The sequence below is a fragment of the Lepidochelys kempii genome, chromosome 18 (genome assembly GCF_965140265.1).
Source record: "Lepidochelys kempii isolate rLepKem1 chromosome 18, rLepKem1.hap2, whole genome shotgun sequence".
Classification (NCBI taxonomy): Eukaryota; Metazoa; Chordata; order Testudines; family Cheloniidae; genus Lepidochelys; species Lepidochelys kempii.
In genome coordinates this window covers 12447726-12474982 of record NC_133273.1, presented here as the reverse complement: position 1 = coordinate 12474982, position 27257 = coordinate 12447726, and the positions used below count along the sequence as shown (strand labels likewise).

At 50.0% G+C, this 27257-nt stretch overlaps 1 protein-coding gene across 2 annotated transcripts; it reads left to right on the top strand.

The window, feature by feature from the left end:
• The first annotated feature begins 538 nt into the window (after nucleotides 1-538).
• Nucleotides 539-25676, top strand: PLOD1 (procollagen-lysine,2-oxoglutarate 5-dioxygenase 1). Of its 2 annotated transcripts, XM_073316636.1 has the most exons (19): nucleotides 539-772; nucleotides 9192-9283; nucleotides 9819-9952; nucleotides 10900-11063; nucleotides 11577-11689; nucleotides 13621-13684; nucleotides 15660-15757; nucleotides 16383-16484; nucleotides 16642-16773; nucleotides 17197-17318; nucleotides 18235-18339; nucleotides 19373-19498; nucleotides 20251-20392; nucleotides 20949-21062; nucleotides 21414-21479; nucleotides 22044-22148; nucleotides 22700-22846; nucleotides 23145-23270; nucleotides 23575-25676. In XM_073316636.1, the coding sequence occupies exons 1-19, from the start codon at nucleotides 691-693 to the stop codon at nucleotides 23728-23730; spliced, it is 2190 nt and encodes a 729-aa protein (XP_073172737.1). In that variant the 5' UTR covers nucleotides 539-690; the 3' UTR covers nucleotides 23731-25676. The 2 variants fall into 2 exon arrangements, with proteins under 2 accessions (XP_073172737.1, XP_073172738.1); XM_073316637.1 differs by lacking the exons at nucleotides 23145-23270; nucleotides 23575-25676 and having other exon boundaries at nucleotides 22705-22811.
• The last annotated feature ends 1581 nt before the right edge of the window (nucleotides 25677-27257 follow it).

The window sequence follows — 27257 nt, the reverse complement described above, 5'->3', positions numbered from 1 at the left end:
CATGTTATCTGGTGTTTGTTATTACTACTTCAATCCAGCTGCACACCCCCCCCCCAGTTCCAGCACCACTGGATGTACACTCACAATGCGGGGGTAGGGGGGGTCCAAAGCAAAAGCCGGCATTCCCCTGAAGACACCCCCCCACCCCAACACATACCCTTTGGGAAAGTTGGGATCTGAACTTGGCCACATTAGTTCATTTCTAAGGAGTACTAGAGATGATCTCTCTGTGTAGCATTTGTCACGCCCAAATCGCCCACAATACGTAACGAGGTGTGTCCATAAAGCCCCCCTGAAATGGGGCGGTGGGGATGGGGTGAGGGCAGCCCGGAGCAGGAATCCTGCCTGCCCCAGGTCCCCCAGGCTGGGGACTGGGTTAGCGGGGGGTGGGCAGTGGGGTGGGCAGACTCCCCAGCTGTCGGTGTGCTGGGCCCTTGCCCCAGGCGGCTCCAGCGATCCGCCGCCCGGGCTGGAGGGAAGGGGCTGAGTCCGGGCGGCAGGGAGGAGCCCCGCGGAGGGGCGTGTTTAGTGCGTGGCAGCGAGAACCTCGCAGCGCCGGGAGTCGGCCGCGGTGGGTGCCCGCTTTGTCCCGCTCCCCGGTGCACAGGGCCGGGTCCGGTCTGCAGGCAGCGCCGCGGCTGGAGCCGGAACCGGACTCGGGGAGCCCAGGATCCGCCACAAGTCGCCCCGATGCTGCCCCAGCTGCTCCTGCTGCCCGGGCTGGTCCTCACGCTGCTGATCGCGGAGGGGAGCGGCGGTTCCAAGCAGGAGGGTGAGAGGGGGGCACTGAGCGCCTGTCCCGGGCACCGCCAGCGGGGGGCCAGCGTCCCCTGCCCGGGGAGACCCGGGCACCGCCAGCGGGGGGCACTGAGCGCCTGTCCCGGGCACCGCCAGCGGGGGGCACTGAGCGCCTGTCCCGGGCACCGCCAGCGGGGGCCAGCGTCCCCTGCCCGGGGAGACCCGGGCACCGCCAGCGGGGGGCACTGAGCGCCTGTCCCGGGCACCGCCAGCGGGGGGCACTGAGCGCCTGTCCCGGGCACCGCCAGCGGGGGGCACTGAGCGCCTGTCCCGGGCACCGCCAGCGGGGGCCAGCGTCCCCTGCCCGGGGAGACCCGGGCACCGCCAGCGGGGGGCACTGAGCGCCTGTCCCGGGCACCGCCAGCGGGGGGCACTGAGCGCCTGTCCCGGGCACCGCCAGCGGGGGCCAGCGTCCCCTGCCCGGGGAGACCCGGGCACCGCCAGCGGGGGGCACTGAGCGCCTGTCCCGGGCACCGCCAGCGGGGGGCCAGCGTCCTCTGCCCGGGGAGACCCGGGCACCGCGAGCGGGGGGCACTGAGCGCCTGTCCTGGGCACCGCCAGCGGGGGGCCAGCGTCCCCTGCCCGGGGAGACCCGGGCACCGCCAGCGGGGGGCAGCGTCCCCTGCCCGGGGAGACCCGGGCACCGCCAGCGGGGGGCACTGAGCGCCTGTCCCGGGCACCGCGAGCGGGGGGCACTGAGCGCCTGTCCCGGGCACCGCGAGCGGGGGGCACTGAGCGCCTGTCCCGGGCACCGCCAGCGGGGGGCACTGAGCGCCTGTCCCGGGCACCGCCAGCGGGGGGCCAGCGTCCCCTGCCCGGGCAGACCCGGGCACCGCGAGCGGGGGGCACTGAGCGCCTGTCCCGGGCACCGCCAGCGGGGGCCACTGAGCGCCTGTCCCGGGCACCGCCAGCGGGGGCCACTGAGCGCCTGTCCCGGGCACCGCCAGCGGGGGCCACTGAGCGCCTGTCCCGGGCACCGCCAGCGGGGGGCACTGAGCGCCTGTCCCGGGCACCGCCAGCGGGGGGCCAGCGTCCCCTGCCCGGGCAGACCCGGGCACCGCGAGCGGGGGGCACTGAGCGCCTGTCCTGGGCACCGCGAGCGGGGGGCACTGAGCGCCTGTCCTGGGCACTGCCAGCGGGGGGCCAGCGTCCCCTGCCCGGGCAGACCCGGGCACCGCCAGCCTGGAGTCAGTGCTCACAGCACAGAGTGAGTAACATGAGCTTCAGGTACCACCCAGTCTGAGGTAAGTGCCCAAGGCTCAGCCGTTGGGCCCTGTTGCATCACACAACCTGTGGTCAGTGCCTGTTACACTTCTATGGTGCACCTAGACAGCCAGACAGGGATTGGTAAATGGAGAGTTGGAGCCCTGGGATGCCTGTGTGATTATCTGAGGTCTGGAACAATCAGAAGATACCATCATTTTATCCCTATACAAACAGCTGGTGAGGGAACCTCTAAAGTATTTTGCTAAATGCAGAAGAATTGGAATAGCTACTGCAGATGACTACAAGCATGATAGAGTTTCAGCATTACAACTCTGAAGAGCAATTTGGCTCATTACATTTATTTTCATTAAAGAAGTGGCAATTAAGAGGCAACGTGATTTAAGTTGTAAATAATGGTACAAGTTCAAAATCAGGAGTAGGGAATTTTCAAGATTCCACAAATTTCCCCATCCTGAATCAGGATGAAAAGTCAAAATCTTGAAAATTTTCACAAATCAAGAACCTGGAAAAAAAAAATCCATTCAGGTTGATAGAAACATTCTGTTTAGATAAATTCAAAATGTTTTTTTTTCATTTAAACCCTTTTTTGTGGAAATTTTCTAAAATTCAAAGCAAATAGTCATTTTGACCCTCCAGATTGAAAGCTTCTATTTTGAAAATGTCAAAATGTGATGTTTTGACAACTTCCAAATGTTTCCTTTCCCCAAATGTTTGGAATTGGGAGGTTTGTCAAGACCGACCCTTTGTGTGAACAGTTTGCTTTTAACAAATGGGCATTCGGTGGGGGGGAATAAGTTTTGGCAAAAAATACCAGACCAGCTCTAAACAAGAGGGCACAAGCTAAAATTAACAAAGGATCAAGCACTGAGGGGGTTTAGCAGGAAGTTCCCTATTTACCTTTCTAGATCTTTGTGTGAATTTAGTTCCGGTGAAGAGCAAGAATGCCATCTCTAGAGACCAGTGGCCTCAGACGCAGAAAAGTGTTAGCACAGAGAGCTGCACAGTAAGCTTCCCCTTCACCGTCCCGTCCATGTCCCCAGACCCTGATCTGGAGGATCAGATCATTTGTAGGGGCTGAAGGGATAGTTCAGTCTCCAGCCTCACTCAGTCCTTGGCTTCTCCACTGAGATTGCCACAGAGCTGCCGATACTGCTGGTGGATTTTGTGTTGATGTGGACATCTGTCTGACTGCCTTTAGCTGAGGGCAGCTACCAAATGGTGATGTTTTTGGATCACTGGTGACTGGCTGGATTTGAACTGGGAGCCTCGCAGGGAAAGGCTGTATCTCACGTTCCCTACCGTCTCTCACTAAGAACAACGAGGAGTCCTTGTGGAGACTAACAAATTTATTTGGGCATAAGCTTTCGTGGGCTAAAACCCACTTCATCAGATTTCCACTCCATGCATCTGATGAAGTGTGTTTTAGACAACGAAAGCTTATGCCCAAACAAATTTGTTAGTCTCTAAGGTGCCACAAGGGCTCCTTGTTGTTTTTGCTGATACAGACTAACACGGCAACCACTCTGAAATCTCTAACTACGGAAGCTAAACTGTGGGCCGTCACAGGCAGCAATAGGAGCTGAAAGTTTGAACCTATTAAAAGAGGTTAGGCCTGCTCTGTTTACAGATTTTGTACCGATTTAACAATTTCAGGTAGGACAGTGATTTTTTTTTTTTTAAACAAAAACAGTTCCCTAGTGTGGATCCAATTGTACTAGTAATAAGGTGCCTGGTACCGGTATAGTTTATTCCCCTAAATTGGCGGGAATAACTTATATTGCTATAAGCATCTTTTTACTTGTATAACTGTATCCCCCAGGGCGGTGTACTGCTTTACCAGTCCCAGCATAAGGCCCCAGTACTTAAAGCACCACAGGGTTGGTGTGTAGGCGAATCCTTAGAGGAGTGTAAGAAAAGCAACTCTGTGCAAAGCTTGGGTCACGCTTTCTGCACTCCTTGTGCACCCCAGATTCTCACTGATTTTATTAACAGGAGTCCAAGGCACACCAGGAACAGAAATTTGGCCCTATGCAGGAATCAGTGTGGTGTATTGCATAGGGCAAGGGGCTTGGAATGAGTGCTTTTCCCTTTCGGCCATTGACTTGCTGCAGGGCCTTAAGAAAAATCTGCACTTCAGCTTCAACAATTGTAATATGGGGATACTACTACCGAGCCTCTTCTGTAAAGCGCCTGGAGACCCATTTTTTTGCAAGTCTAGGTACTACTTGTGCTGTGTTTGACTTACTATTAAAAGAGAAAGTGTGCTTCAAGTAAACTTAATATGGCAATTCAATTCTCAGATGTCGAATCGGGCATTGATTTTACTAATTGTCTCCTGGGTGAGTCGTATTTTCTTAAGCTTTATTTTACTAGCAAGCTTTACAGTCATGCTTTCCAAAGTGCAGCTTAGGGCTAAAGGCAGCCCTTGGCGTCTTAATATGCAACTGCATCTGTGCTCTCCCTATAAGTTCAGGAAAAAGATGATCGTCTCTAAGGGTATGTCTACACTGGCACATCGTCGGCAAAACTTTTGTCGTTCAGGGGTGTTAACCCCCCCACACACACACTCCCCCGAATGACAAAAGTTTTGCAGGCAAAAAGCACCAGTGTGAACAGCACTTTGTTGGCAGGAACGCTCTCGTGATGACAAAGCCGCTGCTGCTTGTGGGAGGTGGAAGTTTTTTGTGGAACTCTCTCCTGCCGACCAACAGCGGCTACGTCGGCTGTGTCGCTAAAAGCTGTGTAGTGTAGCCACAGTCTACGTTTACTGCTGCTGAACTCCTCCAGCAAGCAGATTCTAACTATTTATGTGGAGAAACATTGAAGTCCACCCTGATAGTATTGCTGTTTGCATTTATTATTGATCTAAATGTTATGTCTCTGTAACGATACTTTGCCTTCCATAGCTCTTTTCACCACAGTGCTCCAAGTGCTTTAGAAAGGTTGGTAAGCATCATGTACCCATTGTACAGATGGGAAAATGGAGGCCCAGAGTGTGAAGTGATTTGCTAATGTCACAGAACAGGTCAGTGGGAGGCAGAATCCAGGTCTCTTGAATCTAAGTCCAATGCCTGATCCACTGATCCATGCTGCTTCTGTACTCTGTGTTTATACAGTTAACTGTAACTTCCAGGTTTCTGGTTGTCCGAGTAGCCTTCAGTGTCACTGAGTCTGGATGACCCTGCTTGGCAGAAAGGAGTCAGTGTTTTTGTTTACAAGAAGTAATGTGGGACAGAAGATGTGAAAGAGTACATCTGCTTTGAAATGCTTCCACAAAATGCCAAACATATGTTACCCTGCTCACAAGGGCATTTGAATGCTGGTGTAAGCTGGCACCATTCCAGCGATTTCCAGCTGGGGATCTGGCCCGGGGTGATTTATGTCTGGAGAAGGGAGCCAGGATTTGAAATGGTGATGTGGAGAAAGAGAAGAGCATTTGGGGAACCCAGCAAAGGGCTTTGCCGGTTATAGAGCAAAAGGGTAACTACTGCGGCTTAGGAAGTGAATATTCACTTGCAGCAGTAACTTTGAGGAAGAAAAGGGTAAAAGGGGAAGGTAGCTGGAGGCTGCATAGTTCAGCCTTAAGACTTCCGAGACTGGACTGAAAGAATGCCTTGTGGGTGGAAAGATCTCTCTGTAACTAGAGGCCTCTTGGCACAGAAGTGAAGCCTAGCTAGTGTCTCTCAAAGTTGTTCCTCCCCACCAGATCATTAATTAAGGGGAATCTTTATTGAGGAATTCGGCCCAGAGTCTGTGTGGGGAGGACTGAGGCTCTGCACTGGCTTTTTCTCGCTCTAATTAATTTATATGCTGCACAGTGAGGTCTTTTTCTGTCTCCGAAATATGACACCTCTTCCTCAGCCATCCGCTGGAGCCTCTCGCACTCTCCCATTTGGTGCAGGAAAACTCTGGAAGTCACATAAGATGAGTGTAAACAGTTTGCTGACTGTCTTTGGAAGGTGGCGTGAAAATGAATTCCTGCTTTGTTTGGTTTGAGATCCTCGGTCCTTGGAGAGTATTCAGGCTGGAATAGCTGCCCAGCAGTGGGCTCCTATAAATTATTCCGTCTTATTCAGTTAATTTACATCTTCAGCTCTCACAGCAGGGGCTGGAATTTAATGTCTCTTTTCCAGCCCCCTGCCTGGTATTCCACATTTGCGTCCCTTCTCATCTGCCCTCTGATTCCCATTTTCTAGGAAAGCCTGAGCTCCTGGCTCCCTAGCAAAGCAGGCTGTTCTGATGCTCTGCACGCTGTCACATGACTGGAGACTTGCCGGCTTTAGCATATTCCCTGGGGGACTGCATACTTTCCCAAGCTGTTTACATCTGACTCCACAGAACATGAAAAGCAGGAGTGTAATTAGGGCCCTAACTGTGCTGGCTAAATAACTGAGTTTAAAAACTATGCTTCTGCATCATTCAAATTCCTTTATAGCTCTGTCCATCTGTCTGTCCATCCATCTGGCTCATGCTCAACACTGTGGTACCTAAATGACTAACAAATAGCCCAGAAGGGCTCTGTGGAGCTTGGAAGCTTGTCTCTTTCACCAACAGAAGATGGTTCAATAAAAGATATGACCTCACTCACCTTATCTCAAACAAAATATACTTAAATCCAACTTGATGGTCTCTTATTGACCTGTAATCTCTTTTCATATTGTTGTGATGGGAATAAAGGATCTCACGGACTTCTGGTTAAAACCCCTTCTCTCCCTCAGCTGGGAATCCCAAACTTATCTCTACCCTTGTTACCCCCACCCCAGATCTCTCTCTGCAACTGTACTATAGTTTCATCCATATCCTGAGGACTCAGACAGATAATTGCTGTGGGTTAGTATCTACCCTTCACCATTTTCATAAGAACATAAGAATGCCATATTGGATCAGACCCAAGGTCCATCTAGCCCAGTGTCCTGTCTTCTGACAGAGGACAGTGCCAGGTGCCCCAGAGGGAATGAACAGAACAGGTCATCATCAAATGATCCATTCCCCTGTCGCCCATTCCCAGCTTCTGGCAAGCAGAGGCTAGGGACACCGTCCCTGCCCATCCTGGCTAATAGCCATTTTATGCTCAGTGGTCTACCACATCCAGAGATCCTGCTTTTCTCATGCATCCAGAGGCATCGGGCTCTGTGTGCCCAGGAAATCTATCCAGATGCATTAGGGATGCACACCATGTGCACCCACTAGGAAATTCACTCCTCCAGTGTCCTGCTAGATCCAAGAAAATGCTCCTCCAGGCCAATCCGTTATTCTTGGAATTTTCCAATGTTCCAGTCGACTGGCCCGGGATCCTGTTTGAACAGTGCTGCCAGGACCCCTGCACATTCCTATCCGGGTGAAAGTGTTAACATGAAGCAGGAGCATTCAGTTACATCAAAGAAATCATGGGTCCAATCCTAAAAGTTTTACTCCATTTTTACTTTGACTTTGATAAGAGCTTTGTCTATGGGAGTTTTGCCAGCATGAGGATGTGCAAAAACTGAAAAAGTACTTTAAGAAACTGGAAACCATCAAGAGCAGTAGGGAGAGAATGTTGGATGGAGGCTGTGACAGAATAAATCCACATGATATATAGTAGACATCTGGACCACAGATCCAGACTACAATAGAAAATCAGAGGCGCATCCAAGAGAAAAATAACAGCTATCTGGCCAAATGCTGCAGTTCCTTATGTCGGTGTAAATGCTCACTGGAGAGAGCGAGCAGTGCTGCAGGTAAGCACTTAAACAAAGTGGATGATTTTCAAGTCTGCACATCCATTGATGGCAGTGTTATTTTTTTACCTTCATGTTTAATTTTCTTTAAACTCTGAGGAAAGTGAGACTTACATTTTACATTACTAGAGAAACCCTCAGTAAGTTGTATTCTCTGTGTCTGTCTCACAAGCCGAGCAATGAAATGATAGTTTTGTAAAGTCTCAGACTTCACGGGCAGGGCCAGCTTCTGACCTTGGTTGTACCAGTGTAAAGGCAACGTAACGACACAGGTTTCATTGGTATTAGCGTAGGGCTCCTTAGCCATGCTCTGCCTCTGGCTGGCCCCACTCAGGGGCTACACTGGCTGGCTGCTCCAGGAGAGCAGAGCTGTGGGTGAGTATCTTGCGGTGCACCTCCAGAATGGCTTTCCACCCTTGCTGGCCTGCAGCCCGGCTTCCACCAGTGGACTCCAGGCTGTGAATCAAATCCTGACTGTAATTCAGGAGCCGTCTTTTCTCAGGGACGGAAGCACCTCCCACCGCATTGAAGTCTGAAGAGCACTGTTCCCTCTAAGCTGTGCGCGTGTGTGCACACACGCAGATTCTAAGCCCCGTGCACACGGCGAAACACCGGGCGCACAACGATTTGCACAGAAGAAACTTTTTGCGCACTCGGCCTGTCAAAAATGTGCACAGAAGAAATTGTGCGCACAGCCTGTCAAAAATGAGAGGGAACATTGCAGTAGAGTAGCACGTGCAGAATTTGGTCCGAACTTCGGTGCTGAGAGTCTGCAGGGGAGCATGACTTTGCTTATGCAAACATTTGACCCTAGATCCAAGTTAGACGGGGCTTTAGTCTGTGTTTCATAGGACTATGTTGTCGCAATGAAAAGCAGAGGTTGAGCGGAGGCAGTCATGCTGGGTGGTGAGTGATGAAGACATCAGGACTCTGTCAAGTTCTATTCCTGCATCTGTGGCTAGCTTGCCATGTGGCCTTGGGAAAGTCACTTAACTTCTCGGGGGGTACGTCTACACTGCTGCTTGGACCAAGCCTCCCAACCCAGGTAGACAGGCTCACGCGAGCAGGGCTCGAGCTAGCGTGCTAGAACAAGCAGTGCGGACGTAGCCGCTCAGGCTGCAGCTTGGGCCCTTGAGCCAAGGGGGTCAGAGCCCGAGCCTCAGCATCCACACTGCTATTTTTGTAACATGCTAGCTCGAGTCCTGCCAGAGCGAGTCTGTCTACCTGGGCGAGAGGCTCGCTCCCAGCTGCAGTGTAGACGTACCTGCTATGCCTCAACTTTCCCCACACTACCTACCTTCATGAAGTCAGCCAGGGCCCTCAGGCTGCCAGTCCCCACCTCGCCCCTGTTTCTAATCGCAAAGCTGCTTTTTGAAGGTGGGTTGTTAAATGGTGAAACAGAGAAGGGCGGAACGTCTTTCTTTACCTGGTGCTTTCTCCTGCCTACAGAAAACCTGCTGGTTCTTACTGTGGCCACCCAGGAGACTGAGGGATTCAAACGCTTCAAAAGATCAGCCCAGTTCTTCAACTACAAAGTCCAGGTGAAGCCGCGCAGCCTTGGGAGTTGCTCCAAAGGGACCCCCACAACACCACACTTCCATCAGAAAGCTTTCATGGGTGCGGCAAGCCACGCTGCTATGACATAGCATCGTGCCGCTGTGACTCAAAAGCCGCGGCACCGAGCCAGCCCCTGTGCCCGATCATTTCCTACAGAGACACCCGTGAAAGCTCTTTGCTGCGCGCTCTCCTGCACCATTCCTCGTGGTGATGCTCAGTGGCAGAGGATGGGTCAGCAGTAACTGTGTGTCCACCAGAGCAAGTGTCCTTACGCCCTTGCCCGCTAGGAGTTGCACTGGGAGAGGTCGGGACAGGTGTAACTGAGTTCCTCCTCAGCCAGCGCTCCTGCACCATTGCTCCTTGCCAAAAGTCTGACCGGAGGCCAGCAGCGACGTAGCTGTGAGTTTCTCTGGCAGCTGGTTCTCCTACCCCATTTCTTAGAGTGACTCACGCTGGGGAAACAAGTTGTTGCCTGTGTAGCGTGAACTCTTTGTTAAAAGGTTCCCTGTCACCCTTTAGGTGCTGGGGCTGGATGAGGAGTGGCGTGGTGATGACAAGAAGGCAGCAGGAGGTGGGCAGAAGGTCCGTCTCTTGAAGTCCGCTTTGAAGCAGCATGCGGATAAGGAGGACTTGATCATCCTCTTCACAGAAAGGTAAACGGGGCTGAAGGGATTTGCCATGAGTTGAGCTGTGAGGCAGGTTCTTAACAGGGGGTAATTAACGCTGAAGGAGGTTGGTAGGGGAAGTTGAAGTCCTGCCTACTGGGATTCCCTGCGCCATGCTGACTGCGAAATGTTAAATGCATCAGTGCCAGCTGGGAAGCTCTCACTGCAGTGGACCAAATCCAACTCTTGTGTAAGGATGATGGAGTTACCTCTGCTTACACCAGGCTGAATTTGGCCTCCAAGGGATCAGTGGGCTAGTTTGCCATTCTGGCCTGGCCTTTCCCAGCAGAATTGTCCGCTTGGCCAGGAGAGGTGGAGAGCCAGGCGGGCGGCATCTTGGGAGCCAAGAACTAGTCCGCGGTGAGGAGAAATAAAAGAGTGGGCTGACAGATGTCAGGGTTCAAGTCCCAGCACCCATAATGGACAGGCCAGGGATACCAGCGTTTGCCGCAGGCTCCGAGGACGTGAAGGGAAAGCTCTCTAGAAGCAAAGCCCCTGAGCGTTAAGGGATGTAAGGAACAATCCATCTGTGAGCTCAGTATTTTATTCACCACAGTAGGTTAGTTTGGAACAAGTACCATATTCCGCTCAATGAATTCACAGAACCACAGAAAAATAGGACAGGAAGGGACCTTGAGAAGTCATCGAGACCAGCCCCCTGCACTGAGGCAGGATGAAGTAAACCTAGACCATCCCTGTCTGGGGTTTGTCCAACCTGGTCCTAAAACCTCCAGTGTTGGGGATTCCATAGGGCTATTACCACACCACACCGATGCCTGGAATGACTGCAGGGATTGTAACGCTGTGGTGCAGGGCTAAAAGAAAGGGATTCCGAGAGAATCTTCTGTTTCTCACACTCTTTTTTTTCCTGACCTGTTCTCTTTGACTTCGTTCCTTTCTGTTCTCCTTTCTGCCTTGCTCTGCTGCTCCTGCAGCTATGATGTGCTCTTTGCATCGGGCCCTGCAGAGCTGCTGAAGAAGTTCAAACAGGCCAAGAGCAAGGTGGTTTTCTCAGCAGAGACCTTCATCTACCCTGACCGGAGGCTGGAAGCCAAGTACCCTCCGGTGCAAGATGGCAAGCGTTTCCTGGGTTCTGGAGGTAAGAGACAGGTCAGCGTCTCCCAGCTTTGTGTTTCCGGGAGACCAGGCTCTTAGAGAAGATGGGGCGGGGCAGAAAAGTACTGTGCAATTAGAGGAGAATTGAGACCATGTGTGTACACATTCATAGCACATAAGCTAGGCACTTGCAAATATGTCTCCCTCCATTGATTGCAACCCATGTAGAGGATAAGAACCTGCAACTTACTCTTAGCTAGTGGGGCTGCTCCTTTAGCTCAGGTTACAGAAGCTTGCGCTTTGGGTGCTGAAGATTAAGGGTTCAATCCCCACTGATGACCCATGGTGGGAGAGTGCACGTCCCTTTGCCGAGAGATTGAAACTGTGTATCTGTGCTACCTTGCAGGGGGGGACATATGTATATGAGACAGTGTATATGTCCCCTTGGAGAAGGGACTGAGACATTGTCCACATGTATGAGTCCCTGAGAATTTTCCCTTCCAGGCTGGCTGGATTGAGACACTGGCTCTCTTCACCCTTTGCCTTGTTCCCGCAGGTTTCATAGGTTACGCTCCTAACCTAAACAAGCTTGTGGAGGATTGGAAAGGACTTGACAATGATAGCGACCAGCTCTTTTACACCAATATCTTCTTGGATCCGGAAAAAAGGGTACGTGTGAGTTGGTGATGCAGGTGCTGCATCTGGCCAGTGCCAGTGATCCCTGGTATCCTGCACCCTTTTCTGGGGCGTGCAGTGTGTTTTTTGTTTCCAGACTTACTTGTGTGGAGTCCCCCAACCCCCAAGCAACATTCCAGCTGGCTGTAAAGGAGGGTGACCACTTAGGAACCTATTGCTCCAGCAGTATTTTCCTGTTTTTTCCCCTTCTTCATCGATGTCTCCCTAGGTGTCTCTTTCTTGCCCCAGTAAGGACTACACTGGCACATGTAAATGTTCACTTATGTGTACAGTGACCCATTTTGTTCAGGCAGATGTGCACCCTTGCACACACCCCCACTGTACCGACCCTTGAAAGGGTCACTGCCCTATCAGATTTGGCCCAGATGGCAGGTGTTTTTAAAACAAGGTTTCATGTCACTTTACACCAACGGCAATGATGTCATAACATTTAAAAAGCCTTATTATCCTTGAACAAATAAAACATTCTCCTAGCGTGTTTGTGACCCAAACGTTGCAGGGTTGTGCAAGAGCATAGGAACCAGGAAGTGAAACTTGTGACGATCAAGAAAAGTGAAAGTGAAGTCAGCTATTTGCAAAAAGCCATGAGAGAAGCAAGTAGAGTGGCACTTACTTATCCCCAGGTCTGAATCTGGCCCATAACTTTTACCATGACTGTTTCTCTTTAATGATCTCCGCTGAAGTCCTGGTGCAAAGCCAGACCAGAGTTGAATAGTTCTATTGACACGGCTTTCAAAATCCAGATACTGTTACATCCATTCTCCCCCTCTGAGAGTTATTCTAATATATCTTAGGTGATGCTTGGAGGGGCAGTGAACTATTAAGTCAGACCTAGGTTTGAGTGGGATTCTGATGAAACCCAGTGTAGCATGGTTTAAAGCCACCTGGTGTAAATGCATCTGCCACCCAGTCTTAAACCATTGCTAAGTTGTGGTTTAACACTGCTAACATGAGCAGCACTCACGGAAGATAGATGGAAGCTGGAGACTGTCCACAAAAGAAATGTATGTCAAACCTGCGCTCCTGGCTATGTTTTGACACGTGATTCATATACTGCTGTGTGAGCAGGCAGGCATATTTCCATCAGTGTGCTTTTATTTGTCGTCTTTTCATGCCCTGGGAAGCTTTAAGCTGTTCGTGTTATCTGGTTTTGCCTAATGCAATATAAAATCATATTCTGTAAAATGCGGATAGTGAAACTGACCTCCTCTGGAGAGCACTTTGAGATCTAACGCTGAAAAGCGCTGTGGTGGTGGTATTTTAGCAAAGGGAGAACTGCTGAAGTTCAGGTGGGACTGGGGATCACTGGGAGTATTTAAGGTTTTGGAGCCTGTGGGACATGCTAGTGATCGGGATGATACAATACATCTTTATTTAGCACATGGTCTTTCACACAAACTGTATTTAAAAATGACTGACATAGTCAACAGTAGCCCAGGGAGGGAAACGTGAAAAGATGTAGGCAAGGAGAGTTGTTGTTTTCATAGGAGATCTGAAAAGAGACGCAGCATCTGCTATGGGTGGAGGAGGCTATTCTAGAGATCAGAAGATAGAGTGGAGAATGCTCTTGCATTAGTAGTGGTGAGACTGGGTGAAGGGGCAGAGATGAAACCTGTGGTAGATGAGTGGTGGGACCAGGGAGCAGGTTCAGGGCTCCTAGGGGGTTGAAGTTAATGGTGTTAAACTGATTTACAGCAGCTAAGGACCTGGGCCTAGATCTGTGAGGGAGGTTGAAGCGAATCCATGGAGGGTTTGGGAAACAAGGGCGGCTGGTTTTATAGGGTTTTCTGCAATGAATGGAGGGCAGTAAGAGGGGTGGGAGAGCTGGAATGACCCATCTGTTTGCAGAGCGTATGCCGTCCTAAATGAGCGTGTCCGAAATGAGGTTATTTCGTTCTTTAAAGGAAAATATCAACATCACTGTGGATCAGAGATGCCGGATCTTCCAGAACCTGAATGGAGCATTAGGTGAGATGGGGAGGCTCATTCCTCCTTGGAGAGTGCAGAGCAGCTAGAAACAGTCACACTGTGGCTGAAGTGGTTAAACTCCAAAATCTATCCCCAGAGCAGGTCTCTGTTGAAAACCTCTGCCCAGACTCCTGGATTTGATTTGCAATCCCCATAGAGCCCCCAGCCTCGTTCTTACGGCATTGCCAGCTCCACAGTTAGGCCTGCAGGTCGCGTTTTCCATACCACACCTCCTCTCTGCTTTGATCTCCACGCATGTCAAAGTACACTAGCTTTGGGGAGGGAAACTGGTAGGGAAGTAGCAACACACAACCCAGGGCCAAGGGCCACCTGCCTGCCTTCTTGGTTCTGTACATTGGATTGAATGGCCTGAAAGGTGGGGAGCTGATGAGATGCATTCATCACTCACTCACACGTACCATGCTTTTGGCCAGTCAGTTATTCCACCCTTGGAAAGTTTTATCTATTTGTTCTCCTGGAGCGGAGAAATATAGGTCTTTATTTTAGTTTATCTCTTCCCCCCTTCCCCTTATTTTAATTAGCTAGGCAGTTATCATGGGGCAGGGGGGATTTTGGGGTCCCATTCTTATCTTGGTAAGGGTGGGAGTCAGAGGGTAGCTGTCCCTCTGGAGAGGTCAGGAGCCCAGCCTATCTCTGATGGGGGAGTGAGGCAGCTCAGGTTCACCTGGGACTAGGTCACTCATTGAGTTACTGAGAGGCAGTCAATTAGGCGGGGAAGCACCTCAGTGAGATAAAAGGATGCTGCTCCCAGTGGGACAGGGCTGGATGAACAGGGGCCCCGAGGGAGGAGAAGAGTTCTTAGAGTGCAGGAAGAGAAAATGCCTACATAGAAGGTTTCTTGGGGGGGAACTTGGTGAGAGGGGCTCACCAGCAAAGGAAACCCAGGGAGAATGCTCCTGAGTGGGAGAGTGGCCAGAAGGAAGGGCCTGTGAATGCTACGTCTCAGAGAAGCCTGGCTCCCATGAAAGATTCCACCAGGCAACGGCAGGAACTCTAGATCAGAGGAATTATATGATGTCGTGAGGAAGAGTCTTTGTGGTTTGGCCTCTGTGTGGAGACCTTGACCCAGGAAAAGGGACCCTTCCGCTGCTCGAGCCAGGAGGCCCCTGACTCCAGAAGAGGGTTCCAGGTCAGGAAGGCCTCACCGGTAAGGGGCCTTGGGCATCATGAGAGTTGGCAGACTAAGGTTGACTCAGGCCCTCCTTCCTTCAGCTAGAGAGGCTGAGGGGGAGGCATTTTTGTGTGATGTTCTGCCTTTTGGGGTGAATAAGCTAGACCCCTGAAGGGGCACTCTTCAAGATACAAGCATCAGTGGACTTATTAAAACCCTTATTTGAGGAAAATGAGGCAGAGATGCGATGGCGACACTGCACTGGGCTGCCAGGGGGCATTGCAGGAATGAGGGCCCTTGTCACTGTGCGTGATTGGCCTTTTTGCATAGCTCGGTTACACAGACCCCTTGGCTGGTCACTCTGCAGTCACTGTATAATGCCATCTGGGGATGTGCCAGACAGACAGACATAGGGGAGCATAGAATTCAGAGGAGGAAAAGCTGCTTTTGCCTGGATTCTCCCCACCCCCTTGCTGGTGCAGAATTGTTCCTCACCACATATTCTTTGCCTACTCTTGATTTAAAGGATGCAGTCAGTGAGGCTTTACTGGTTCCCTATGGGAGACTGCCTTACAGCTTAATAGATTTCACTCTCCAGAGCCTTCCCTGATCCTATCCTTTCTTAAGTTCCATCTCATCACTCCTAATTCTACCCCGCTGGGCCGCCCTAAATAATTCCTCTCCCTCCGTGGATTGTCTGTGCTCCACAAATATGATAGATAGTTATCCAGCCCCACTCTCCCGTCTTCCCAGGAGTTGCTTGTATGGGATGGCTAGGGCATTGTGTGGCCAAATTGCTACCAAAGCCTCCTGCAGATAACATTGCTGTGATGTGGTTTCTAGATGAGGTGGTTCTGAAGTTTGAAAATGCACGCGTGAGAGCAAGAAACGCAGAGTATGACACCCTCCCAGTCCTGATCCACGGCAATGGACCCACCAAGGTAAGCAGGAGCCTTGAAGAAGAAGGTTGGGTATGAAACCAAGGCAAATAACCTCTTTAGGCTTGAGGTGGTGAAGCACTTGCCTAGGGAATTCTGGGAAATGAGGCATCCATCCCTCACACACTGACTTCTTCCTGCATAAATTCACAGATGGGGGGATTGGGTGGCTCCCTGCCATGACAGCAAGACATGGAGCTCCTTACTTCTTGGTCACTGGGCCAAATCAAGACCAAGGTCAGCAGTGATTGAAAACATCCCCACCTGAGGAATGACTGGCCAGCAGCCACTGAGTTGGTGGTTATCAGTCCAGTTCCTAGTGCACAGGTGTTCACATCACAATAATTGCCACGCTTGGTCCCCTTCTTGCCAGCCTCAACACCTAGCCGCCAAGGACTGACCAGGCCATGGAGACTGAAAAGTGCTCTCACTCCTTCGTGTTATCCCAGCACATCAGTATCCTCCACTGTAGAAAATTAGACCCTCAGATTTGCATCCTTTTCCATTTCCCTTCTCCCAGGGAGAGAAGGGAGATGAGACTGGCGATGGAACCTGATTGAATATCAGAGGCTGGGGTGAGATTTTCTCCTGCCTTGTAACTAAGCACTTGGGGGATTTCCCTTTGCAGCTGCAGTTGAACTACCTGGGAAACTATATTCCTCGGGCCTGGACATTCGAGACAGGCTGCACTGTGTGTGATGAAGGCCTGAGAAGTCTCACAGGGTTCAAGGTAAGGATTGATGCATATTTAGAGTGGCAGAAGCCTGGTGCTAACAAGAGAATTCCTACACCACGTGCTTGGGTTGCCTCGGAAATGGTGAGGGTGTCGCCAGGTTTCTGGAGCTGGAGAGCAGCCCTCACGCTTCTCACCTTCTTGTTGAATGCAGGATGATGTGTTGCCGTTGGTTCTGATTGGAGTTTTCATTGAGCAGCCCACTCCATTTCTCTCCCAGTTCTTCCTGAGGCTTCAGAACCTCCAGTACCCAAAGAAACGCACTCAGCTCTTCATCCACAACCATGTAAGGAACATCTGCCTTGGATTGTCTTATGCAGTGTTGTTGTAGCCGTGTTCGTTCCACGATACTAGAGAGACAAGGTGGATGAGGTCATATCTTTTATTGGACCAGCAATAACAGATACTATCTCACCAACCCTGTCTTTGTTTTGCCATGTGAGGGATGGCTTGCCTCCTCCTGTATCCCAGAAGTATTTGCAACTTCCCCAGACTGCCGGGACCTGGAAGTCAGGTACAGCTCATTGTTTTCCTAGAAGCCTGTGTATCAATTACCTCCAGCCATGAAGACATACAGCTCACGTGCTCTGGTGTTGCCAGAGCCTCCAGAGCAGGAGGCTGCCAAGCCTAGCCTTAGCTGAGGCCAGACAGCCTGTGTGAAGCTCATGTAACCTACTCTTCGCTCTGTGTCATTTCCCTCTGTGTGCAGGAGCAACTTCACCTGTCTCGGGTGGACACGTTTGTGAAGGAGCATGGCAAAGAATATCATGCGGTCAAAGTGATTGGGCCAGAAGACCACGTGGAGAATGCGGATGCTCGGAACATGGGCGTGTAAGTGAGAAGACCAGTGTGAACGGTCAGACGATAGGGATACTGGAGTCAACCCCATCCTCCGTCTAGGCTCCGTATCACAAGGGAGAGGCTTCTTGCATCCAAGATAACAGGCCTCTGTGGGCAGAGCAGCAGAAGCTTCCTTCATAGATGTCTGCTTTGGAGCTTTGCAGGAACAATGGCTGGTGTTGCAGTGGTATATTGTGTAACAGCCCAACCCATTCTCTCTTTCCCTTCCTTCCTTATGCATGCCCGTTAGATGCCACTTTTCTGGGGTGACAGCATTACAAACACACTTCGATGCCCTCACTGCCAAAGGGGTTCTCAGACCCTCTGCTAAGAACCTCTGTACCACAAAACACTCTCTGTCCAGGTTGCGTCCATGTTCCCCATTTTCCTGCCACTGGCCTGCAACTTGTCCATGGCAGGTATGAACTTAGCCCCTGCTTATTGTCCAGCCAACATGGGCTAAAGCCAGGCTAGATTCCCAGGCTAAGTATACAGCTTTCCACAGCCTGGGTCCAAACAAATGGAAGCAGTAAGGCTCCTGCATCCAGAGGACTTCGAGTTTCTCTAGCCTCAAGTGCAGCCTGTTCCTCTTTCAGTTCAACTTCCAAATCAATGGTTCCCCATACCCATTGCCTCCTTGTCCACCTTCCTGATGGAGAAAACAGCCTCCCCTGAGCTCAGCCCCACTCCTCCCTGCCATGAGGGGCCAGCCACCTGCTACTCCTTTGCTCAGGCATGGGGTTTTAACCCTCTCTTCCCCCCAACCCTAGTCAGGGGCTCTGCACCCAGTCTGTAAAGGATAAACTCCCCCATCCCAGAAGAGAAGGCCCCCTTGACTGCAAAGTGAAGGTCATCCCTGCTGTCCTGCTGCTGTTCTCTCTCTGACCTGTGGGCTCTCTGGCTGTAGGGATTTGTGCAGACAGGATCCTGACTGTGAATATTACTTCAGCCTGGATGCCGAAGTGGTTCTGAAGAACTCGAAAGTTCTACGGATCCTGATTGAACAGAACAAGTGAGTCTGAGCGATCCTTACTGGGCAGGCTTCAAGTCAGGAATGTAGATAGGGAGCTCCTTCTTTCCTGGGAAATGTGTAAGGGGCTGGGAAGAGATAACATTGCTGGGAATGAAACTTAAGGGTTTTCTCCAATAGAGATGGACCAAAACGGGAGCCATATATCCAACCCCCCTCCCTGGATTATTGGATTCAGATGCAGTGGGCTCTGGATGTAAACCATCCCTTGTTTTACCCGTATCTCTTTGGAGCAGAGCCTACACTATTGGGAACAGAGAGGCCAGAATCAGAACCATTTTTTTCCAGACCAGATGTGGGTCCAAGCCACAGGGTTGAGGTCTGGATTTGGATTTACATTCCAAACATCCTGGGCGGTACATTCAGATGCAGGTTTTGCTTCAGCCCATTATAAAGGGAGGGATTCACTGGAAAATCTGGATCTATATCCAGGTTCACAGTCCGAGTTCTTTCTTCCCCATCCCTAAAAATCATGAGTGTTGGATCCAAGAAGCCAGATCCTTGACTGGTGTAAATTGGCATAGTTCCATTGATTTCAGTGATGCTACACCTACTTTCAACAGCTGAGCATCTGGGGGAGGGAGTTTTGCAGGCCCATTGCTGATCAGAAGCCTCCACACATTGGGGCTTCATAGAGAACAGAACCTATTCCTGGTTATGTCTGGCTCTGGCTCAGAGATTTAGCTGTGGTTTCAGTCTTAGGGAGCTGGATACACAGTAGAGAAACATATTTCATGTTACTGAAATGATTCCCCTGCTCCCCAAGAAGAAAGATTTCCAGCTCTGTCTCCAGCTGCTAGAACGCCTTAGATTACATTCAGAGGGGATTGTCTGCTGAATGTGTTTAACTATAAGCTTAGGGCCCAAGTTTGCCCTTACTTACACAGGTGTCAAGAGGGGGTAGCATCTGTAAGCGAAGGCAAAACTGGACCCTGAAACTCTCGTTGGGATCTTCCTCCTTTCTTCCCCTGGCAGCATCCTGCCCTCCAACCATCTCTCCCTCTTGTGCCTGCAGGCCGGTAATTGCCCCACTGGTGAGCCGTCTTGGAAAGCTGTGGTCAAATTTCTGGGGTGCGTTGAGTCCTGATGGGTACTATGCCCGTTCAGAGGATTACGTGGATATTGTTCAAGGGCGGAGGGTGTAAGTATTGTGAGGGACTTTTGCCAGTCAGAATCCCCTAAATACAAGGCTTGCTGAATAGACAGTGGATAGAGAGTATGTACCCCCAAAATCAGTCTAAAGCCAATTGGGATCCTGGGGCAAGAGTACCAGACCATCACTGTGTTTACAGAAGGCAAGGAAGTCTCTCCTTCCAGACAGGAGCAGTTTTATGTACCTGTCTTCTACATACCATATGTAATCGAGGGAGTAAGGTCTGGTGACCAGAGTAGGGAACTTGGAGTCAGGAGCCCTGGGTTTTGTTTCCAGCCCTGTCGCTAATTCACTGTATGGCCAAATCGCTTAGTCTCTCCTTGTGCCTTGTTTTCTCCATCTGCTAAGGATAGAGAATGTGATGCGTAACTATCCCGCAATGCGGGGTGGAAGGGGGATTGTCATTCTTCTTTAAATAGTGTTTGTAAAGAGCTGTGTGCTGCGTGGATGGAAGGTGCTGTAGATGTCCAAAGGCTGATTACTGGAACAGCTTGCATTCCTGATTTGCTCCTCTTTGGGTTTGTGTAGGTCATTGCGTTTGGTTGCTGTAGGGTTTTGAGTCTGACCCTTTAAACTTTGACACAAACCAAATTCTAAAGAACAGCAATGCTTTATTTTTGTTCTTTCCCCCCCTAAATATGTTCACAATGAAATCTAGCCCTTAGTCCTTTGGGGCCTGATCCTGTAAGCTCTGTCCTGTTACTACTTAGTGTCTAAATCTCCCTCTCCCCATTTTGCAGTGGGATTTGGAACGTTCCCTACATTTCCAGCATCTATGTCATAAAAGGCAGCACCCTGAGATCCCAGCTCAACCAGGGAGACCTCTTCCACAGCGGCAAACTAGATGCAGACATGGCTTTCTGCCATAATGTCCGGGATCAGGTCAGTACAGGGAGCTGGCTGCAGGGAGCAAGGGTGGAGTTGAAACAACTCTGCAGGCAGGTTTCAGGACACCCGTTTCAACTGTACATGCCTAGGTGGAAATAAGTGAACTGGCATCAACTAAGCCTACATGCCTTTCCTGACGCACATGCAGTCAGGGGGGCAGGAGAATCTCTTCCTGTGGTCTGAGAAACCCGGACTAAATTCAGTTATACGCTAGGATCCACTCATGCAGCTCCGGTGAACGTCAGTGGGAGCTACATGTGCATAGCCACAGGCCGAGTGACCCTGTGCGAGCTATTTTATCCTGCTTCTGTCTTTAGCTGATGAAACGTGCAGAAGTTCTGCCTCCATCACTGGCCCTTGCTAGGACTATTTAGTCTTCTCTGCATCCCGGGTGGGTCTGGATTTACCAATAAAGGCTCACTGGGGAGGGGATGCCCAGTGTGAAGATTAGAGAGGGAGGTGGGTGGACAGAGGGCATGAAGCCAGGGCTAATGGGAAGCAGCTCCCACAGTAGATAGTTGCAGCCTGATGGTTTCCCTCCATTCTACAGAGGGTCTTCATGTTCGTGACAAACCGGCACCAATTTGGACACATACTCTCTCTGGAGAATTATCAGACGACTCATCTCCACAACGACCTCTGGCAGATCTTCAGCAATCCTGAGGTGAGAGACTGAGCAGGCCTGTCACTGTGGGATACGCCCCTAGCCTCCCTGTTAGATAACGCTGCTACGAGTCGTGTCTCTAAGGGGAGGGTCCAAGCTTTGCTGTGTGACATCCCTCTGATGGGGTTCCCTAGGTGCATAACTGCAGGGCTTTGGGAAAGCATTTCACTCGAAAACTCCTCTGGGCCCTGGAGCTTCCAAGCCGAGAAAATGCTGTCAATTGCTGTTTACCGCTCCGCTTCCCCTTTCCGTGATGAGAGAGAGAGGGGGATGCCAGGGCATGGCTTAATACCACATCCTGAGCCATGCGCCACAGAAGTGACTGCTTTGCTTGTCTTTTTCTAACCATAGGACTGGAAAGAAAAGTACATCCATGAAAACTACACACTAGCTCTGAAAGGGAAATTGGTGGAGATGGTAAGAAATGCTGCTCTTCTCTCAGCGGAGGAGAGAACGGCATGTCAGTATCATATTATTTCAGCCTTTCACCCTCAGAAATAGGTAGCTTACAGGAGACAGTGCTGCCTAAAAGAACATCAGATTCAGAGAGAATGTGGTCTGTCACTATTGGAAGGTATTCTTCGGGACAAATCCCTCCTTCTTCAGAGGCATCTGTCCAGGTTCCTTAATTTTACTGGGAGCAAGGCATGGGAATCTGAAGGCAGGATTCAACCTTTAACATTTTAGCTATTTTTCCAGTGAGCCCTCTCTCCCTGCTCTTGACTTTGTCCTCCTCTTGTCTGACTAGGGACTGTTCATAAATTACATAACACATTGTTTGATGATTTTTATTAAAAAAAAAAAAAAAGACCCAACCACCCCCTTGTAAAACTGGAACAAACACCCCCATGATGCTGTCCTGCAAAATTAAGGAACTCCCCCTCCCCCTACGTGTTATGTAGCTTATGAAGAGCCCCCTATGTCTGTCTGTATTTGTCTCATTCTTCTGTTTGTCTGAATTCTCGTGTGTTCTCTCTCCAGCCCTGCCCCGACGTTTACTGGTTCCCTATATTCACTGACGTCGCCTGTGACGAGTTGGTGGAGGAAATGGAGCACTTTGGCCAGTGGTCCAAGGGAGATAACACGGTAAGAAAAAGCTGGAGCTTCCAAAGCTACAGCTCCCACCACTTAGACCAAGTCCTTGGGCATAGCTGCAGCCTGCTACAGGCCGGAGTTTTAATCCTGTGGTTAAAGCAGGGCACTGGAGTCAGGACTCCTGAGCTCTGCTCTTGACTCACTGTGTGACCTTGGACTTAGGCCCAAACATTCAATAGCGGTCGCTGGGCAGTCAGAAAATCAGTCAGAGACCCCTTAGGCCTCATTTTCGCAGGCCCTGAGAACCTGCAACCTCCACTGCTGTCCACTGGAGTGCTCAGCACCTCTGAAGATTAGGGCCAAGCGGTTGTAAAGTCGGAGAACCATAATCATCCAGAGTCAGTAGCCACTTTTGAAAACTTGGGCTCCAACCTCCTCTGTGCCTTGACTTCCCTTCTATAAAATGTAGATGATCCTTCCCTGCGTTCCAATCCTGAAAAGCCCTATAGATGAACATTATGTTTGTTGGTTACTGTCAAACTGTGTTTCATACTTATCATCTAAGATACGTGTCCCCAATCAATCTTATGGTTCCGTTTCAGGACAGCAGGCTACTCGGGGGTTATGAAAATGTCCCAACTATTGACATCCACATGAACCAAATTGGCTATGAGAGAGAATGGTACAGGTTCCTTCTGGACTATATTGCTCCAATCACAGAGAAATTTTACCCAGGATACTATACAAAGGTAGGCATCAAACACGCTTGGTCAATGGGATTTGAGTGCTCAGCGTCTCTCATGATCATGGCCATGGAGAGGCAATACCACTGGGGCACTGTACCACAGTACGTGCCATAATGGAGGAAATTACCATGGAGTATGTTATCAAGGTGTGCACCATACTTCTCAATAGGAACATGCCCCTTTCTCCCTTATTTCAGGGGTATTGTACCCCAATTACACCAATGTACACACCATCCCCTAGAAGTGAATGCCCTCTGGGTGCTTTGGCACCGTCTGTGTATGTCTCTCTTCTCTCCTGCAGACACAGTTTGAGCTGGCCTTTGTCGTTCGTTACAAACCTGATGAGCAACCCTCCTTAATGCCTCACCATGATGCTTCCACCTTCACCATCAACATTGCCCTGAACCGGGTAGGGATAGATTACGAGGTAAGTGCTTGCAAGAAGGTCAGTCTGGAAGTCTCCCAGACCAGTCTAGGGTCTTCTCCTCCTTCCTGTACCCAGAACACCTCCCAGCTCATCCCCACCTCCATCTCGGGCACCTTGATCCCAAAGGACTGCAATCAGTGACTGGGTTTGAATTTCAGGATTTTCTAATGAGGCAGATTGGTGGTAGAAGGTTCTACCAAACCATCATAAGGGAGTCCAGAAAATCAGGAGACTGTTCGGATAATACAGGGATCCTTTCTCTGCTGGTACTTGGCTGATGCCTGTTTCTTTTTGTTTCACGCAGGGAGGAGGCTGCCGGTTTCTCCGTTACAACTGCTCCATTCGAGCTCCTCGGAAGGGTTGGACCCTCCTACACCCGGGACGTCTGACCCATTATCACGAGGGCCTTCCAACCACAAAAGGGACCCGTTATATCGCAGTGTCCTTTCTCGACCCTTAGAGCCATGCTTCATGAGAAAAACCTTTTCCCAGCATCACTCACCGCTGACTCTGAGTGGGAGATGGGAACGCTGCTGAGTCTCCAAGGCATCCATCAAAGTTATTTGGAAATTGATTTTTTTTTTTAAATGATGGTTTGACTTCACTGTTGGAAGATCGCCTCCACTAACACTGCAGAAAATAGGTAGGAGTGTAGTTCTAGAATTTGGAGAGATTCTTTGTGCCTTCAATTCCGATACTCATCCTCATCTGTGCTTGGACTTTACTTCTTCACTATCTGCCATGGCTTACTGGACTAATTGCTTGGACTGAAAATCCAGGTCTTTTGGGGCAGGTCACTTCTTTCCCCTCCCCACAAGCCCCTTCTCCAAGCAGCAGCAAGACTGTCTCTTTGTGCATCCGACAGAGAAATGAACTTTAGGGAATCCTTTCTGGACATTGCTCCAAACGTGAGTGGGATCAGGGAGCTGGTTTCAGGATCAGGGAGTGGAGTCTTAACAGCTGTAGCATTGGATGAAACTCAGTAGCCCCAGCCTGAGGTTCATCTTAGCCATACCTCTTTGAAGTTACTTGGGAGCACATCACCTTGTTAAAACCAGCAATGATAATACCCCCCATGGCTCCTATTCGCCAACCCATGGTTGGCTGACAATACTTGACTTCTGTGATTAGATTGAAGAGGTGAAAGATGTCATCCCAACCTTATCTTGCTGCAGCTGGAAGGGAATGTGTCCACCCAACCAAACTCTGTGTGTGTGTGTGTAAGGGGCTTCTTAGAAAGGGGAGGCTGTGGAGAACTGGATGGTTTATGGGTATTGGAGCCTTTCACCTCTACGTTACTAGTTCAAATCTATCCCATATCAGTATTGGTCAAAAGTTGTTTCCATCTGATAAGTGTTCAGTGGCCTCTGTGAGGTGTCCTTGGTGCTCTCAGTCTATTTTGCAGTGATCAGTTGTCCATATTACACTTGGCACTGACTGGTCCCTCGTGTCTAGACTGAATGGGCCATGGAGACTGAATTCTCCTCTTACGCCTAGAGGAGATAATTACTGATCATTATTAAAAGAAATTCCCAAACAAAACACTGCACTGCACTCACTTCTCCCTGGGAGATGAGAGAACAAACCTGGGACAGATGTTAGTCATGTTGCTTATTGCATTGCTGGAAGGGACGAAGATTCGACTTGGATGAGCCCATTATAAGAATCTATGTAGAAAAGAATCTTGGTTGAGGCAAGTTTCTTGGGCAGTGTAGGGGAAACATGTACTGCCATCACCCATGCTGTATCTGTTTTGATTATTAAATAGAAGTCTTTAGTCCTCAGGTCTGCCAAACTCGGATGTTGCTTGAGCACGACATTTTCAGCAAAAGTTATTTTGAACAGCCACCTTCTAAAACCAGATTCTTTGTGGGTTTCTAGAGTGACTCTGCCATCTGTTTATAACTGCCAGGTAGTGAAGCCTACTGCCTCTGATACCAGGCAGTTACAGTCAGATGAAAGGAATTGCTCCACTACTGGGGTAAATAGATGTGTGTTTTGACAGAGAACTTTAATTAGCAAATATAGGACAGAAGAAGGGGACACTGACCTTTTCCTTTCTGGGCCCATGCACAGGGATGTCCACAAACACATCTACAGAGAAGGGAGAGAAATCCATGCACCAACAATCAGCTAAAAAAAGCAAAATTTGCCTCTATTTTTAATGAAAATCTGAATCAAGTTAATTAGTTAGTGTCACCAAAGGAATGACCAGTGCAGGCCAGTCATTAGTAAGAAGATGTTGAAGAGCTGTATGTATTTATTCAACAGATTTATCCACTTTGTTGTTTTTTCCTCTGCCCAAGGAATTGACTGGTATAGAGGTCTCATAGTATTTCACACAAGATGTACAGTTTTAAACAGCAAGTTTTACATTAAAACTTAACAAAATGATGTGTGCAATAATTTGATTCTTTAATATGTATATTTAAATTGTATGGGAGAGGCAGACTTCATATAATTAATGACAGAACACATAACTTGGTGGATCCCCAGTATATCAGGGTTATCTACAGTAACTGGTAAAGCAGATGCTTGCAGTTAAAGATCAGGACAGATAGTCTGCGTTCAAGGCCTGGCTCTGCTATGGGCCTGCTATGTGACCTTCGATAAATCCCAAGACTCATCTCTTTGCTGTTTTACAGATGTGGGAAGTAAGGCACAATAATTATTCTTCTCCCCTCATGTGGGTGTTTGTAATAAATGCATTCATTCTCATGAGGTGTTCATGTGCTACAATGCTGGGGAGCTGTAATACTTACCAAACCAGATACTTTTAAAAAATATTAGAATATTGTTCTGGAAAATGGTGACCCTTATAAATCATTTTCATGTTGTAAAGAAGAAAAAATACCTAATTAATAATAGTCTCCTGTCCAGGGCTTGGGTGAAGATTCAAATTTCGTAGTACATGTCTGTCACAATGAAGTATTTCCAGACGTTCTATTTGATTACTGTATTTTGACTGTATGCCCTATGCTTCTCTTGCAGCAGAGGATCTCAGTTAAATATTTCAAGAACGGCCCCCTAATGTTACTCTTTTGAAAAGCAACGGTCTTTAAAAAATTCCAGAAGGAAACAAAAGAAATTGATCTCTCAGTATAACTACCTAAGAGAGTGCTGGTGTAAGAGGGTTATTGTGACCGCTTCCCAGAGATTGGGGGGATTGGCATTGGACTATGGAGGCTTTCAATCATTGGGTTACTGGTTTGAGTCCAGCCTAGGTTAGTGGAGGCTCAGACATTTTGTTTAATAAAATAATTGGAATAAAATGCTGGTGCTGGAGGTGTCAGGGCTGGTCCTGGTGAGGAACAGAGGACGAACCACACCTCCAACACAGCTTCCCAGAAGCAAGGTGTCCAGGTGTCCAGTTTTCGACTGGAACACCCATTTGAAAAGGGACCCTGGCGGCTCCGGTCAGCACTGCTGACACTGCAGTGCTAAGGCAGGCTAGTCCCTATCTGTTCTGGCTCCGTGCTGCGCTCTGGAAGTGGCCAGCAGGTCTGGCTCCTAGGTGGGGGGGGGCCCAAGCTGGTGGGGCGGTGCCTGTGGAGCGTCAGACCTGCTGGCTGCTTCCGGGGTGCGTGCAACAGGGTGTCAGGAAAGGCAGGCAGCCTGCCTTAGCCCTGCTGCGCCGCTGACCAGGAGCCACCTGAGGGAAGCCCACGCCCCAGCCCTAAGACCCCTCCTGCACCCCAAAGACCTCATCCCTGACCGCAGCCCAGAGCCTGCACCCCAGCTCAGAACCCATACCCCCTCCTGCACCCCAACCTCCTGCCCCAGCCCTGAGTCCCCCCACAAACCCAGAGCCCCCTCCTGAACCCCAACCCCCTGCCTCAACCCACAGCCCCCTCCCACACTCTGAATCTCTCAGCCCCACCCCCCAGCCAGAGCCTTTACCTCCTCTCACACCCAAAGCCCCTGCCTCAGCCCAGTGAAAGTGAGTGAGGGTGGGGGAGAGCGAGCCACAGAGAGCAGGGGAATGTA

Bases quoted from the DNA above. Each gene is read 5' to 3' on its own strand.
- PLOD1 (XM_073316636.1), top strand. From the start codon at position 691: ATGCTGCCCCAGCTGCTCCTGCTGCCCGGGCTGGTCCTCACGCTGCTG. The intron at 11,064-11,576 runs GTAAGAGACAGG...TTGTTCCCGCAG, and splicing joins GCGTTTCCTGGGTTCTGGAG to GTTTCATAGGTTACGCTCCT. The intron at 22,847-23,144 runs GTAGGCATCAAA...TCTCTCCTGCAG, and splicing joins ACCCAGGATACTATACAAAG to ACACAGTTTGAGCTGGCCTT.